The sequence below is a fragment of the Urocampus carinirostris genome, chromosome 10 (genome assembly GCF_059441175.1).
Source record: "Urocampus carinirostris isolate Australia breed hairy pipefish chromosome 10, RoL_Ucar_1.0, whole genome shotgun sequence".
Taxonomy (NCBI): domain Eukaryota; kingdom Metazoa; phylum Chordata; class Actinopteri; order Syngnathiformes; family Syngnathidae; genus Urocampus; species Urocampus carinirostris.
The window spans coordinates 14,460,599-14,478,703 of record NC_142358.1 but is presented as its reverse complement, the minus strand read 5'-3'; the positions used below and the strand labels follow the sequence as shown (position 1 = coordinate 14,478,703).

General features: G+C 38.7%; 1 protein-coding gene across 5 annotated transcripts in view; it reads left to right on the top strand.

The window, feature by feature from the left end:
• The window catches only part of LOC148357872 (alpha-actinin-4), a 57,338-nt gene extending 48,262 nt beyond the window's left edge, over positions 1–9,076 (top strand). For 2 of the 5 annotated variants that reach the window (XM_088346528.1, XM_088346527.1), the window contains exons 17-22: positions 2,145–2,279; positions 2,363–2,542; positions 2,615–2,761; positions 4,524–4,589; positions 5,516–5,674; positions 7,740–9,076. In XM_088346528.1, coding sequence (XP_088202654.1) covers positions 2,145–2,279; positions 2,363–2,542; positions 2,615–2,761; positions 4,524–4,589; positions 5,516–5,674; positions 7,740–7,898 — 846 coding nt within the window. In that variant the 3' untranslated portion in view covers positions 7,899–9,076. Of the gene's footprint in view, positions 1–2,144; positions 2,280–2,362; positions 2,543–2,614; positions 2,762–4,008; positions 4,090–4,523; positions 4,590–5,515; positions 5,675–7,739 lie in introns of all 5 variants that reach the window. The other 3 variants (XM_088346526.1, XM_088346525.1, XM_088346529.1) reach the window with 2 other exon arrangements.
• The last annotated feature ends 9,029 nt before the right edge of the window (positions 9,077–18,105 follow it).

Here is an 18,105-nt window from a genome sequence, read left to right as displayed (position 1 = left end):
ATATGCAGCATGAATTAGCGGCATGACAGTGAGGTGGAGTGCAAACTAAGGCAGTATTTTAAAAAGTCTTCAAACGAATGGGAGCACTTCACAAAACAAAAAAGTGGGTCACTTGCAATCTTTACAAAAGTGATATGTCACAGGAGCACCATTATTATGAGGCTGCACTTAAAACAAAAACATTGAGTCACTGACGACGTTGAAGGGAAAGACATCATGCACGCCACAGCAAGCAGCTGTCATTACTGAGAGCATCCTCAACATGATACTTGTTGACATACTCAGGAGTGAGTAAGTGAGCAAGTGTGATAGTGGTCCTGTTTACTTTTTAGCTTCTTAATGTTAATTTAGAAAATCCTGTTACTGGGTTTTCAGATATTCGTTTAGTTCTTGTTCCAAAAGCTTAAACGAGTGTTCTACCACTAGATAATTTTAGGTGTGCATTGGGAAATTATGCAAAGCGTGTGCCTGTGGGGTCGAGCAAAAGACATCTTTCATATGGATTTACTTTAACCGGAGATGCAACGGCACCCACTGGTGGTGTTCCGTGAGATTTTTTTCAATGAAACATATGTGCCTTGGCTCAAAAAGGTTGAAAAACACTACCTTAAACAACCAAAATACATATTTTTAACTTTATAAAAAACAATCTCATATATTTTTGCAGGTGTAGAGCCCTAATTTGTATATATTTTTGTTTATTGTTGAGTTATTTGATAAACACCTGGAATGTTGATTGTTGAAACATATCACTGTGTTTTAAGATTGCCATTTATTTGTTCCAAAAGCTCTGCCTCCAAAAAATGCCTCTTTTTAAGGACTTTACTGAAAAAGTAAATACTTGCAGGCAATGTTCCCTCTAATTTTCCACGGGTCTGAGCGTTCATACAAAGTCGGTGAGCAACGCTTGAAACAACAGTGAGCAACCATAATCCCAAGTGTGGCAAGATAATTATCAAACGTGTCCAAAACTTGACATCAAGTTACAGTTTGCTGAGTTTCCGGCAATGCTAAATTATTTTTCTCTTTTGAACGAATTGACTCATGTACTATTGCAAAGGTTGTACGGCTTACAAACGTCATTTGTTCTTACAATTCTTTCACAAGATATCCATTTCTTTTTTTCTCCTGATATATTTTGTCGCATAATATTAACATTTTGGGGGGCTATTTTAGTCGGTTGTAAGATACAGAACTGTACTTAATCACATTTTTTAGTGGAAGTACAATGTTGCCAACAAGATTCACTTGATAAAATTATTTGAATGCAACACAAACGTTTTCTTCCTTTTTCCTTGTTTTTTTTTTTTTTTTTTAATTCCTTTAAAAAATCCCATTGTGTTTCTTTTTTCTGAGCTGTTACTTTTTCCGTTTTGTTCTCTATTTACTTTTTTCCTAAATTTCTTTTTCTTTTTTTTCTGGCTTTTTTCTAAATTTTTCCTTCTTTTTTTCTCTTCCTTTTTTCTCAGCTTTTCACTACTTTTTCATTTTGGTGTTTTTTTTCTTTTTTGTTCTATTCCCCCCTTCCTTTAAATCATTTTGTGCATAATTCTACATAATATTTGGTCATGTTGGGATTAAAGAAGCAAAAACAACCTGAAGAGCCGTTTAGGACCCTTGTGCGCTGCTAGATTTTCTTGTGCACTGAGAATGTGCGAGCAGGACTTTGCTTTTCTTAAATTTTTGTATTCATGTTCAAAATATTTAGGTATGAATAAATAACTAGATGGGTAAAAAATTAAATCGTTCCTTAAAAAAAATCAAATCATCAATAACTTCAAAAAAAGGTTTCATTTAAAGTGTTTGGGCGTGTCGGTAAATTAAAGTGTTTCGACTATGTGTAATGGTCGGTTATGTTGATTCCCCTTTATGACTGAGTACTTTGTGTGAAATCTAGTGACTGTCTATCCAGACTAATGCGGCCACGGCATGCTAATGCTATAGTTATGGAGTCTTCCACCATATGCTAATGCTACTGTTGCAGAAGCTAGCTGGTAATTTTAGCATAGTGAACGTTGGATGCTAGCTGCTAATGCAAACACCCAAAAGTGCTGATCTAAGGAGTGAAATTTCTATTTAGATACGGGTATTGTAGGCATTTAAGGGGGATAAAGCCATGCTCAATATTTTGCACGTGTCTGCAGGCAGAGAAGCTGGTGCCCAAGCGTGACTGGCTCTTGCAGGAGGAGCTTCGTAAGCAGCAGTCCAATGACAAACTGAGACGCAATTTTGCTGAGCAAGCCAACGTTGTCGGACCCTGGATACAAAACAAGATGGAGGTACTCTAAAGCGCTAGCTCATAATTAAGAATGGTTACATGACGGCATTTCTTGATTTGATTCATGGATACATTGCACGGCAGGAAATCGGCACAATATCCATCGAGATGATCGGCACCCTCGAGGACCAGCTGACCAACCTGAAGGAGTACGAGCACACAATTGTCGACTACCAGCCGAACATCAACCAGTTGGAAGTAGTCCACAAGCTCATCCAGGAAGCTCTCATCTTCGACAACACATATACGCCCTACTCCATGGAGGTACTCAAATATTTTTATGTGTGTCTAATACTCTCTTAAGACATAATAATGAACTCAGACATTCTCGTGCAGCACATCCGCGTGGGCTGGGAGCAGCTGTCCACCACCATTGCCCGGACCATCAACGAGATTGAAAACCAGATCCTGACGCGTGACGCCAAAGGCATCAGCCAGGAGGAGCTGTACGAATACCGCGCTTCCTTCAACCACTTTGACAAGGTCAGGCATGGCCACTTGGGTCTCACTTTGTTTTACATTCCTGGAAAACAGTTTTTGCATCTGCTGTTAATGTTGAAAATGCCCACTTTGCATGATCTATTTTAAGGCTGCAACAATTGGTCAACATTGTCAACAAAAATCGATAAGACAATGGAATTCATTGTTGACTTTTGTCTCCAGATATGTTTTCCTACAATAGTAAGGCATCTCTAGATGCATATATTTTCTGCTGAGATGGCACATACGCAATAGCGTCTCTGTCTCAAGCTGTAACATAAACATACATAAATGGTGGCGTCAGTATCATGTACCTGTACCAAAGTTTTTACATTTTTTAAGCATTTTAGCCTGGATACAGCTATTAAAAAAAACTTGAAAACTTTGCAAAGTATACCTTGCGTATCATGTTAGTAGCATTCAATGACCTATCTGGACAGGTCAACAATATAGTCTGACTCGCATTGGTAAAATTCAAGCCAATACGGTTTTGATGACCTGCATTGTACATTTTATACGCTTATATTTATATTTTGCTCTATGTGAATTTGATACTAGCACTTAAATGATGAAAAAAAACTAGGGTACAAGCAGGTGTACAATTTTATTTACAAAATTATTTGAATCTTTTCTGATGACTTGTAAATACAAAAACATTATGTAACTACAGGACACATCCATAGTTTTCCTCGCCAGTTGTTCACAATAACCTTACACAATATGTCCAGAAGTCGTCCACAATGTCAGAATTTTTCCTTTAAAACATTTATTTGCATGATTAGACAATCAGACCGCTTCGTAGATGAGCCAAGCAAAGGAAATTCAGATTTATTTTAACAGCACATTTGATGCATTTGTGATTGGAATAAAATACTCTGCCAACCGAAGGAACTACAAGCAGTCCATGATTGAGTTTGAGAGTCAATTGGGGTGTCGCTCATACTTCCATCATATCTCTTATGTTTCATTGTCTCATAGCATGTTGTTAAATCCTTCTGTTGACAATAATAAATATTGTTCTTTACGTTTGTTTTCTTTTAAGGTAATCCAACCTTCATTTTAGCATTTTATATGTTTTTGTGTGAACATTTATTTAAAGACCCATCCTTGTCATTCTCCCATTTTTTTCATCATCCCTCCTGCATGGTCCATCCCACTGGTCGTCCCCCTCGCTTCAATGGTCTCGATTTGGTCGGGTCCTGGTGTGTGACATGGTGCTTTGTCATTGATTGTCAATTGGCCGGCCTCAGGATCACAGCGGGGCCCTTATGGCTGAGGAATTCAAAGCCTGTTTGATAAGTCTGGGCTACGACGTGGAAAACGACAAGCAGGTAGGAACCCCCTCTCAAAAAAGGGGAGCATTTGCAGTGCTAGGCCAAATGGAAGCAAGAAAACCAACATCACTGCCATCCATTTGGTTTGACAAGTATTCATTTGACATTTAGCTTATCAATACACCGCTATGGTCAGAGCTTGTTGGGTTTTCTTGCATCCAAGGCTTCTCAGGACAACGGGTGTACAGCTTGAAGTTGTCATGTACCTGTGGGTCCGCCAGGGGTCTCTGTTGCTTTGTGCAGGTCTTCTCATGGGTCGCTCCTGTCAGTTTTTATGTTGCTCTCTACATTGACTGTGTGCTTTTTCTCCTTTTTTCTTCACACGCTTCCCCAAACATTATTCCCCCCCCCTCCTTCTCTTTTTCTACATCTTTCACTATTCCTGTCGCTTCTGTGCTATAAATTTCCCGTCCCAACGGCCTCCTTAACAGAAGCGTTCAGGACAGATGGTGGCAGAGGATTACCGGGCTCTGCTCATTTCTACAGGAAACAGCCTGGTACTGATGCCAATGCTGGCTTTTGCGGCCCCCTCTCCAGGGTGTCTGCAGGTTTAATAGTTGGAGCACAAAAATATTAACCAGCTATTTGGTTTGCAAATGTAGCATATTTGAAACGATCACATTGGGGGCAGGGATAGTAAAGCTCAGACCTGCACCCTGAATTCCCATGCCCTTAATGGTAAATGTGTATAAAAATTTGATCTTGGCACTGAACTCTACTTAAACTTTGGAGCCATTCAGGTCAGTCAGTGCAAATTGCATGCAAATTCTACTTTACGGTTGTAAACCCAAAAAATAGTTTATTTTTAGTTTAAGTAGTACAATATTTCACATTGTCAGGCCGGTTGTTGCATCTATGCAAAACCTGCAAGTCTAATGCTTGTTTAGCAATACATTACATATGCTGTCATGAGTAAATACTAATTTGGGTTTTTTTGTTACTGTTTTTGGGCAGTTGCAAAACGTCTTCAAACATTTTTTTTCTTCATCTTTTGCCAGATGCCAAATACTTATGCTTTACCACCGATACCTCTTGGCTACTGGTGGTAATGCATCAAAGTGTATTACAAGCATTGGGGGTGTGGACTTTGAGTTCATGACTGAGCTCTATTTTTATGGATGTAAAAGCAACATCTGATTGTAAGAGGCAAGAGCGGCCAAACTAAGAAAATAAAGACATGGTGACTTATAGTCCGAAAGTAAACACTGACCTTATCATAGTTTACATAAAAACTCACCTGCAGGCACCTGCTGGCTTTTCTCATTGCTTACCATTTTCTATTCTTAACCCAGAAAATGTCAAAGCATTTGTCTCGTATGTGCTAGCAAATGTTGCATGTGTGTCGTGCCGTCGTGCTACTCATGCCATGTTTGTGTTACATATTGGTGTTTTTCCAGGTTAACCTCTTTGTGTTGTCCATCAGGGCGATGCAGAGTTTGCCCGTATAATGGCCATTGTGGACCCCAACAACACGGGCACAGTCACCTTCCAGGCTTTCATCGATTTCATGTCTCGGGAAACTACGGACACAGACACGGCAGATCAGGTCATCGCCTCCTTCAAGATATTGGCCGCAGATAAGGTGAGCAGGATTTGTGACTTTTTCGAAAATGTATCCCAAAGCGAACGTAGTATTTTTTTCAGTAGCAATAAATTTGTTTGCCAATTCTGTCCTGACTTGGCCCAAATGAAAATGACATTAGAAGTTGGAATGTGGTGACATTAGATGCAGATGTCGACTCCAACCAAATATATTGTTATACAGCTACAAAAACACTTTAAAGCAAAACGAATTAAGGTGCATTTATACATTTGAATTGAACAGCAGTGGAGAAATTATTTATCCAAAATGCAACAAACCTCTCTCCGAATCTCTGGTGTCAATGTTAAATCGCTGGAGTTTCCTTTCATCCTCAAGGAATGATGACAAATGAATGCATTTGGTCAATTACTGCAATAACGTCAGATGATGCAGCCCTCATTCTTGTTTTTGTTTCGCGCAGTACTAAATATATACTCGTATCTGTAATTGCCATATTGAATAGTCACATGATCCGAAAACACGTGACCTAGGCAAATTGGGGAAATTAAAGCGGAGCAGCTTGAAAATATAACTCCTAGCCACTTCGCCCGTCCCCTTTCTTTCCACTTAATGAGTTTGCCCCAAACAGCTCTCCAAAAGAAGATAGAAGCATCAAGGTGCGGTGGAGAGAGAGAAAAAGCATAAGGGCTCTTTGAACTCAGTTGGTCATTACCACACACTTAATAGAGAAAATATTTAAATTTTAACTTCTTAATAACACTTCAAATGATTAACCTCAGCCATAAGCCTGCGGCTAATATCCAGTGAGGCTTATACCCAGACAAAATGGAGTGAGCGAGCAACTTTTGATCAGTTGTGCTCTGCTGTCCAGAATTTTCTATTTTTAATTGCCGCGAATTCCCATATGGGCTACTCATGTTGTCATATGGACTAATGGTTGGCAACCCAAAATGTTGAAAGCCATATTGGACCTCCCCAAAAACGTTTAGAGCTGCAAAAAATGTAAAGCTACAGTATATAGAGTGGTACCTTACAAATGTTTCGGTGTCCGAAGTTCACGTCAGACTACAATCTTCCTTGTTATACGATCAGCTTTCCATTACCATTTGCACAGGTACGCACCCACTGCGTCCTGCATGGTTTATCAGCTAGTAAGACCTTTGCCACCCTCCCTGCATTAAATTGCCAAATGGTTAGGTCTTTTAATTAATTGGTTGCAGCGACCAGGGCTCAGTTAGTTTTCGCCATTGTGCATTGTTTGTTTACAGCAATGGGTCCTGCCAAAATAAATAAAAAATGGCAAGAGGCTCCACTTACATTAGAAAAGACGCAAAATATTATTGCAAAATATGAAAGTGGGGGTTAAGTTACATATTTGGTGAGAGAATACAGGCGAAGCATCTTCTCGATGTCCACTGCCTATAGACAAAAAGAAACCTTAATCTGTGACGGTGGCGACAGTTATCACCGTTTCATCAAGCCAGAGGACGTCGACGAATCAAGATATGGAAAAGCTTCTTATGATACGAGAAATAAAGCTTGCTGGGGACACAATAGCGTTATCGACAGCAGAAATTAACCAAGCGTTCACTTGCTGGGGGAAATGCAGGCTTTTATTACAAAAAGACATTCGGATAAAACCAAAAGTGGACGGTCAATGGAGATGTTCGATGAAAACTGTCTGAAACGTTTCAAACATTCTGAGATCTAGACAGATACAACAATCGCCAGATTGCTATTTTATGCGTCCAGATACCGAACTGGCAGAGTGAAAATTTACTTGAACTGGAAAAACGTGTTTTGATTTACAACAGTTTCATTATACAACGTCACTACATTTGTAAGTAGAGCTTACAAAGGCATATGATGAACGCAACACAATGCTGTATATATTGGAAAACGTTTGGAATGTTTGCGTCATGTTTGTCCTCTTACAGAAACCATATTATTTTCCATTATCCAACATTTTTGGAAAAAAACTAGGGAGCACCATCGAGCTGCATGCCACTCCTGAGCCGCTTGTTGCTGACCCCCGGACCATTGAATAGAAAAACAATGTTTGCTAGTCTTCTTTCTACATGAATCCGTGTTCCTGTTTTCACAGAACTTCATTACCGCCGACGAACTGAGGCGAGAACTGCCGCCCGACCAGGCCGAGTACTGCATCGCAAGGATGGCTCCCTACTCGGGGCCCGACGCCGTCCCCGGGGCCCTCGATTACATGTCCTTCTCCACCGCTTTGTACGGCGAGAGTGACTTGTAAGGGTAGCGGACAGAATATAGGGGCTTTCAGGGTTGGCGGGAGGCGGGTTTCTGCAAGAAAAAAAGCGGCCTAAGGGGTTCTGCCCCCGCGTGTGCCAGTTGCGAGTTTTTGAGTGTGTCGAGTGAAGTGTAGTTTATGGAAAGTCCTTTTTTGATATCCATCTTAAGGGTCCATATACTAGTACGCTCTTTCTTCTTTCTAGTTAAGACTTTCGGTTAGCTTGTTAACTTCACCCTCTCTGCCTTTTTTTATAAGGGAGGGGAGGTAGCTAATCTTGATACTTATGCTAAAATTATTTTATTATCATTTTGAAGATGCGGTCCAACGGGAGGGCAGAGTTGCTCATGTTTTTCACGCGATTGCCGACATTTGTGTATTAGATCAGAGATATATGCCGAGGCGTCCTGTAATGCGGCGAGGGCGGGATTTATGGGGTGTAGATCAACCCGAAAGAAAAAACATGTATTTATCCACAATGCCCTTTGTTTCTGGATAAGATGGTTGATGTGTTTTGTTTCTTTTCCCGTTTGGAGTGGAGAGGGTGCGTTCCGGACACTGTAAATATGTTTTCTTTTCAGAATATTAATGGTAAAAAAAGGAAAAACAAGGTTTGGAAAATAATTGATTGCCGATCTCAGTTTAAACAATCTACGCAAAGGTAATTTTTTTCCTGATCTCGTGTGTGTCCTCAGCACTGGCACATTTCTGCCTTTCATTTTCTTAATTCTGTCAACACCCAAAAGGAAATGAAAAATCAATCTATGCAATGTAGATGAATGATTTGAGAAGATGACAAAAAAACCTTAAATTTGATGGCAGAAGTTTGTTTTGTTTTCCGAAAAAGGGGGGCACTTACTAGAGGAAGGGAAAGCCCGGAAGTCACATTTGAAAACATGCAAGAAGACTCTAGGACCAAAAGCTTTTCGCTCCCTCTGTGCTTTTTTTTTTTTTTTTTTTTTTTAAATCTGTATTTTCTCAGCTTGGTAAGAGAGAAATGAACTCGGAAAATTGTGATTTTTTTTTTTCCTGTATTCTTTAATAATAATAATAAGGATCCTTATCTGCTGTACTGGAAACCGCAACAAGGCCTTTTCTTTCCCTGTCTAACCATTATGATGATAATGTTTATGATGAGTGACGCTACCAAGCACACATAAAGTTTCCTTATAGAAATTGCATCTGGATTTGAGTTCTTTGCTTACACACAGAAATTTAAACCGCATATATATTCATATACACACATTTTGTAATTTATTGATTATTTTGTAGAGGTGCTAAAAATGATAGAAAACTGCCTTTCCTGGACTAAATTCTTATGAAATACAAAGGCACTTTGAGTGAACAAACTCAAAATGTGTATGCCAGTATCTTTAAGACAATTGTTTTAATCTCTTCATATTAATTTTCTACATTTCTAAGCACTTTAACATTTAAACTGCACATATATTCTCATAAAATAAGAGGTGTTGGTTGCTTATTATTTTTAACATTAGAAAATATTTTACTGTCAATTTGGCTGATAGTTTGTTTGAAATAGTACACTATCCATGGGATGGATGTTAAATTAAGATTTTTGTATACTGTAAAGTCTAATGGTATTGACTTACACAGTATGGCGCTTTTCAAGTTACTGAAGACCTCTCAAAGAACTTTACAATGTGTTTCACACTTACCCATTCTCACACGCTCACACAACTTTCAGAAAAACTACTAGTATCAACTTGTGAAATACTACACAGAGGTGATTTTTTAGTTCTACTGCCGTAATACGATAAAACAAAAATACTACTACAAAAATACCACAAAATACTATCCTATAATACAAAAAACACGGTTCACGGATCCCTTAACCACCTGGGTTGTGGGGGCACCACATCCTGTGGTGTGTCTTGGGTGAGTACAGCCTGGTGGCACCCATCCCTCTCAAGGCTGTATTTTGGACAGGGGTTTGTTCCCCCAGAGATAGTACTGGTCCCCATCTTTATCAGTGGCAAGAGAAACTTCCTGATCTTAAAAAAAAAATAACCATTTAAAATAAATCAAAATAAAACGACACTTTTGCTTTTTTTCCCCATAAATAAATGCTTATTTTACAATGTTCTCTAAAATCCAACTTTTAATACAGCCATTGGGTGAATACACAAAACTTAAAGGAACAGTATTTGTTGTGCACCTGAAAACAAGTGCTTAAAAGGGACACAAAAAAAACAAACGATGGGGAAAGGAGGACCCCGGCAGTGATTGTGTGAGGGAGGTTGATTAGAAAACCAAAGACTAGGAGGAAATGGATGGAGGTGCAATTAAGAGAAACTTCAACTTTCATGCCAGACATTAAAACATTTATATGTGGCTTCACTTTAGTTTCAAAGTTAGCAGAAAAAGCATCTGTTTGTATCCACTTTAAGTGAGTGGCCATTCCTCTAATAGCATTCAACTTAAAATGACATCACAGTCCGAAACTGTCACAATCGTTAGTCCTGAGAATATTTGTCATTTTCCCCCGAAAGCAAGTAGCAAAAGGGCCACCCCGAGATGTATAGAACGTGCATTATTTTAGAATAGCGATGCCCTGTTCTTGGTTTTGGGAAACCCTTAAGATTTATTCGAAAATAAAGTTGTATTATAAGGTTACTATGACATCAAGGAAAGAAAAAAGGTGTTTACAACAGACCAAGCAGTTCTGGAATACTCCTCGGTGTTTCCCATACCGTATTGACCCTTTGCACATGACGACACATTATCTTCTCTGGGAGAACGAGAACCATGATGGATGTCAAGGAGCACTTGAGCGCACCGCAGAAGAATAGAATCACCACTTTTTACCATGGAAAATCATTTCTGTGCGGTGGGCAAGCTTCTAAGCCAGATTTGGAATTTTACCTCTCTGGATAAAGACAGAAGACAGCGATGTTTATCTGCAGTCAAACTGAGGGACTGGTGGTGTGCTGAGGCGCAACTCTGGCGGCCCTCAAGTATTTCAGAATTTGCAGCGAGCATTTTTTTAAAAGGTACGTATGATGTATTTCTGAGCAATTTTATATTTAGCAGGTACAAGTCACGTCAAAGACGCTAACTATAATAAGTTATCTTGTGCCAACTAGCTACAATAGTGGCTTACCATTGCCATTTCTTACAACATAAGTTGGCTGCTTTACTACATAGTTCCCACAGACCATAGGCCCTCTCCGGGGCGGCCATCTTCAATGGCAAAACAGCTGTTAAACCACTTAACCGGCGAATTTCATCCAGTGTCTACTTTTAAAGCCATCATGGGAAGACAAGGTGGTCCATATTGTGAAGATACTCTCACAAAAACAGACAAATGACGTGGAAATTTCAGTTATTAACACGGTGGACTCGTATGAATTAGGGAAAGAAACTGTCAGCAGAGTTTACGCAGATTTGCCTCCAATACAGTACTATTATGTGTACCATTATCTCGTACTGGTAAGAGGTATTTACCCATTTTCCACGGGCTTTAGATTGTCTTGTTTATCATATTTGGTAAACTTGTACAGAAAAAATAAGTGATAATTTCAAACAATAATTTTGTTAAAGTCTTCATTTTAGCTTAATTCATAACTTGTATCGCCATGCTAAAATCTTGATGCCTTCTTGTGGTGTCATATTAATGGTTAATTGACTAGTTTTCATGCCTTTTACTTTACCCAATTTGCCCTTTATGCCTTTCAGGGTACGTCTCATCTCATCTCATTAGCCGTACCGCTTATCCTCATTAGGGTCGCGGGGGGGCTGGAGCCCATCCCAGCCATCTTCGGGCAGTGGGCAGGGGACACCCTGAACTGGTTGCCAGCCAATCGCAGGGCACACGGGGACAGACAACTCATTCGCTCATTCACACCTAGGGACAATTTGGACCGGCCAATTCACCTGAAATGCATGTTTTTGGAATGTGGGAGGAAACCGGAGTGCCCGGAGGAAACCCACGCAAGCACGGGGAGAACATACAAACTCCGCACAGAAAGTCTGGAGCTGGATTTGAACCCACGACAGGTTACATCGTTATTTGAGTACGGACGTGATTTTGTTTAACAAAAGTTAGTTTTATTCACAGATGTACAGCTTCTGGACGGATTATTTTTGTGTGCTTTTACTTGTTTTACTAATGGTGCTTCAATGTTAAGGGAGCACAAAGGCATTTGTAACTTCCACTTGGCAACTGCAAAGCACCTTATTTGCCACCACATATGGCGGCAGATCCACTACACACCCTAAATATATAACATATGTCATCAAATTTTAAAATACATACCTGACACAAAGTGCTCTGAGCAAATACATGCGTATTTTAAAGGAGCTTCTTTCCTGTTTATCCTTGCCAGCCAGAACTTCCTCCGTTGTTCGGACAAAAGCTTAGTCGTCTCACACTCGCGCATTCTTATGACTGGTTTTTTTTTTGGTTTGAACAAATTTATTGACACTAAAAACAGAAAACAATCATGACAATCTCAACAGCAATTAAGCACATTCACAATATTATATTCCAATATTACGTTTTTAACAGCAAACACAAAGTGAGGTTTGAACAAACCTTCTCGAAAATCTTATTAGCAATCAAGCATATTCACAATTTCATTATATAACATCTTTGTTAGTGTCAATAGATCCGTCCAGGCCAAAGTCGATTGTCCTCGGTCTGAACAAATCCACCGACACCAACAGCAGCAAAACAAACACGACAATCTCAACAGCCATCAAGCATATTCACAATTTTTTTATATCTGACAATATGACGTGACGATATGACGTTTTAACATTTTTTCCTGACATTTTCAACATCAATTAAACAATTTCAGAGTTATTTTCTTTTAACAGTAGTTAACCAGCGTGTAAAAGGCAATACTATTGTGCAAGGGCATAGCTCTGCCATCCCACCCTCCCAAGCAGCATTCGGTAAAACCCGAACTTTACTGAATCTCCAGCGCGATTCGAACAACCGTTGATCCAACAAGAGAAGACTATTTTTACTTTGTAATCTCGGTTTGACTCTTCGTCACTACCCAGTGCGGATAACATGCCATCAGTAATGGCGCCGGGTCGGAAAATACCCCGAATTTTGTGACGTTAGACGGGAACTCTGTATTGTGATTAACCAGTGATTCAAAACCGTAATCTTCTGAATATCACGTATCGAAAACTGTTATGTGCTAAAGCATATTATGCCGAAATTAACTGCCAAATTATCAACTGATAAAATGAGAGACAAACATTCAGAAGCAAATAAGTCAACTTAAAAACAAAGTAGATATTTTAAACATCAAAAATGAATTATTTACAAGGCGCAAATGCCTCGTGCTTTACTGTTCTATTACATTCCCCCAAAATTTAGGTATAGAGTCGTTTTAGTAACGCTCACGCGGAAACGCCCGGGGTCCATTTGTCAGCAAAATGAAGCGCAGTAATGCATGCCAGCTACGAAGAACTGGTAGGCATCCAGACTTTTATAAGCTTTTAATACAGTGCATGTATGAGGATACTCCATTTACAATAGGCCTGCAGTGGTACTGATCGTGTGGACAAAAGTCAGGCGGACTGGACAATTTGTTTAGATGTCTAAATATGTCAGGAGGAAGACTGTATAGGTCGGTAGTTAGCTTTACGAATGCTATTCTTGGTTTTTCTAAATAGCGCTTTTTGTTCTTTCCGACATGGTAAGCCACCTCTTCCGACAGCTGCACAATATTTGTTTGAATAGTCTTTGCCAAAGGTGTTTTTGTTGTCGTTGTTTACTGTTTACCGGCCTCGTCTACTGTTTACTATGGTTTACTGTCGTCCGTCATTGTGACATCGTGTGTGTGTGTGTGTGTGGTGTGTGTGTGTGTGTGTGTGTGTGTGTGTGTGTGTGTGCGCGCACACGAGCGCGCGCGCAAAGAGTCATGAAAACTTCCTGTGTTTAACTAGTCCCGCTAGTCTCAAATGTGTTAACAAATAAACATGGAGACAAAGAGAAAATAAAGTAAAAAACGTTTTTTTTTTTTTTTTGGTCCTCTCACTCTCTTTTGGTAGTTTGGTTAATATGGGTGTTTTTGTTTCCCCCGGGCACTCGGGTTTCCTCCTACATTCCAAAAACATGCATGTCAGGTTAATTGGCCGGTCCAAAATTGTCCCTAGGTGCGAGTGAGTTGTCTGTCTCTGTGTGCCCTGCGACTGGCTGGCAACCAGTTCAGGGTGTCCCCTGCCCACTGCCCGAAGGTGGCTGGGATGGGCTCTAGCACCCCCGTGACCCTATTGAGGATAAGCGCTGCAGATGATGGATGGATGGATGGATGGAAATCAAAGCAGGAAAATGATACTTATTTAGACTTATTTTAATAATAAAGACTCAAAAACCTGGTGCATTTTCTATCAATGACAGAACAATCTGAATTAGTCACTTTGTGTTCCTAAATGCCGATATTCAGTAAAGACTAATATGTTTTTATACACATTTTAATTTGTGTTTCAGAGATTCTGTGTTGTTTCAGTCAACAGTGTTTAGAAGTTGAATTGTAAATAGCTAAAAGTTATTTTATACCTTTTTTTATAGCACAAAGTAGTTAATATATCTAACATTTTTTTCGTTGCGTAGTTTCATTTTCAGGGATTCTGTGTTGCTTGATTTTAAAGCTGCTTATCAAAAACAATCAAATCAAAGTTCACTGTAGAGTGAAAGAATTACGGCTAGTGTGATATGGTAATATGATAGATTTTTTTTACTGATTCGTTTCGAGCAGAAAAATACATTTGGGACTTGCGCTGAGAGACGGTTCTCCTGAAAGAATCGGATTTCCCATCACTAATAAGTTGCGCTTCACAATAACATACCTGGTAATTTATACGTATTCCCCACTATACGTTTTTTGAGCATTTCAAAATGTGTAGTTATGTTTATTTGTATAGCCCTTAATCACAAGAAGTCTCAAAGGGCTGCGCAGAACACAGATTATTGCAAACCACAGACTCATATTACACCATCCCCTGATCTAAAACCTACATAAGGTCAAGGAAAAACTCAAAGTTCAACATGAGGAAAATGAAGAAACATTGAGAATGGGCCACACATGAGGTATTCCCCCTTCCAAGATGACCTGGTGGCAATGAATGATGCAAGAACATCAAAAAGCACACGAAACTGCCTTGAACTTCATTCATCAATTATAGTCAAGGCCTAGGTTCTGACATGAATCCATTCTGTGACCTCCGTGTTTAGGGATGTAATTTTCCCCTCAGTTCCTTCGTGGAAAATGCTGGTCTACTAGTGATCCCAAGAGCCAAGAAGAAATCTGCAACTTCAAGAGTGTTCTCCTTTCAGGCCCTGCTGCTGTGGAATGCTCTGCCCGCTGAGATTTGATCTACAACCTCAGTGGAATTGGTTAAATCTAGGCCTTAAACCAAATCATATTCTATAGCTTATGAATGACCTAAGTTTCAACTTTATATCAATTTTTGTATGTGAAAAAATTTAAATAACTTGTTTTTTTGTGCTATGCAGGGGGCATGCCCCCTGGACTATTCACACACCGGGGTCTCACAAAATATGAGAAACCCCTTCTGTCTGACGACAAACGCAATCAATATAAAATTATGTACTTTTTCATGCTTATTTGGCCAGTCTTGATTGATCTTGTTTTGGCTTGGTTTTAGTTTTTTTTACTTTTTTTTTTGTATAAGACAAATTGATGAAATGTATACCTATACACACTTTACCAATCTACAAATGTTAATGGAAAATTATTTAAAACATTTGGGGGACCCCCACCCAAAAAGGCAGTCCATACACAGAACTATCCTCCTTACGCTCACAATATTAAATAAATAAAATGAATCATTTACTTTACTGTGTAGAAATCCGTAGTATGACAAAAATATCATGTCCGAGTTTTAAAAACAGAATTCAGTTTTCGATTTTATCAACATGCTTTAAGGACACATTTTTTGGTGACTACTCTGTTTCTCATCATTTTCATGTTTTGCTAAAAGAAAACCCACTAAGAACTGTACCTATTCATAGACAGGTTTAAATCAAAAGTTTCAGTGTGTGTTATTTGACCATTAGATGCCGCTGTAATACAAATGACTGAGATTCAGAGGTAACCAAACTGCACATTTTTTACTCAACCTGCAATTTTTGTGTTTTTTGGGGGGTACCTGGAGCAGAAATTTTGTCAGCTCCCTCCGGGTGAGACTCGAGTTATGAAAAATATTTGCACAGATTTTTCAAATTAAGTTTTTTAACCCTAGGTAATACACACTGTCCCTTTAACGTTGCATTTTAGGCCCCCCCATACGGGAACATGTATCTGCTCTAAGCTCAGCAACAAACTCATTTCACCCCTCCCAGGATAGATTTTCTGCAAGCATTTCTTGCTTCCCTAATATATTTCTCAGGTATTGAAGGGGTGTGCACCTGTGAGGGCCTAATATGGATTCTTTAGACTTATATTGACATAAATTATACATGAGCTTCTGGAAATATAGCGTTGTTAAGCACATTGCATTCTGGGATTGATCTATAATTCATACAGACCATTTCCTCTCCTCTCGCTCCCACGATAGGTCCCTAAATGATTAGGGAAGGGCGGATTTGGAACATTTTTTTAAACCTATTTTTTATTTTTAAAAAGGTCTGGACTTTGGAGCATATTTCACGTTTATTTTGCATATCAAGTGAGGTTTTTTTATTTAAAGAAAACTGTTCATTTTTAAAGGAAAAACCATTTTAATCGTGAGCTGATAACATAACATATGTAACTCTTAAAAAATCATGTGAATACAGGTTGTAACTTGTATCTATTTAACATGATGACCTAAACAATTATTTTATGAATATGCGAATACATGTATTCAAAATGACAATTTTCAATCATTTTATTAATATTTATTTTAATAAAGAAGCATGTTTCCTCTATCCATCTTGCTGCTTGGGGTATCCCCAAATACCCCAAACCTTGTGAAAGGTTGGGCAAAAAATTGTTGTGAGGTTTAGTCACTTTGAGTCCTTGTAGTTTGTAATCCTCCTCGTGCTTTGTAGCACTCATTTTTGGGTGCTCTGCACAATACAGGAACATCTTGTGGTCTGATATTACACACTGTCCCTTTTGAATGAAGGAATAATAATTGTACTCCGCTGAGTGACATTCTACTATCCTGCAAGTTTATTGACGTTGACAGAAATACATTTGCCAGCACACAGCAGGAAATACGTTTATTTCCGTCCCATGATTTGTTTATTCTCTTTAAAGGACATTTATGTCCATATTTGGACGCAACAGGAAGCTGACGCTCAAGACTGCTGAAAAGACAAGAGCCAGAACCTTGGGCCTGTTTTGACTTTTTGTTTTGGACGAATTTCTGTCTCTTTGGTTTTACGGATGCATTTCAGGTTTTAACTGTTGTTAATGAGCAAACATACAAAGTCTATTTGCATTTTGGCATCAATTCATCCTTTTATCTCCTTGTCTGTGGATTTTTCTTGTATCATTAAATAACTTGTTTTTCTTGGTTACTTGTTGCAAAACATGCTGTTGGTGAGTGGCACGCAGTCATCAGAGGCAGGGGGTACAAAACATGTATTAAATGGTTATTTTTATTCATTTATTAAGTTATTTCTCATTTAATTTACAATTTTGGGATTTTCATTTTCAAAATGGTTGAATTTTCGACTTGTACTGTCAATATTCTTATTAATATCAGTATGTAACATATTACTGTTAATGCAAGGTGAGACAATTCTCTTGCCTCATAGTAGCAGGCGATAGTGAGACCAATAATTCTTTGTACACCTCAGCCCCAAACAATAGAATTGGTGATAGTAGTAGCAAGCTAACGGCTGCTTAAGCTATCCAGTATTTTTTTGTTGTGTTGACTTTTTCATTATAGAGAATTACCTATCTAGTTTTTCTTTGAAAAAAGGCAGCATAGATACTTCATTGATAACAAGTTTTGGCTTGAACCGTGACCAAAAATAGTATAATTTGTCCATAATATTGTACAACTCTGCATAGTACTATAATCTTGTTAACATATTAAAAAAAATACCAAATTACAAAAAAAGCTTAAAGTCCATCTGTAATATAAAAATACAAAACCTTAAACTAAACATTTTTGACGGGCCATGTGAAACTGTTACTGAAAAATAAAATTGGATAAAATCAGTAAATAATAATGCATTCAAACTGATCAGCAGCATGAACTCAAGAGCACTATA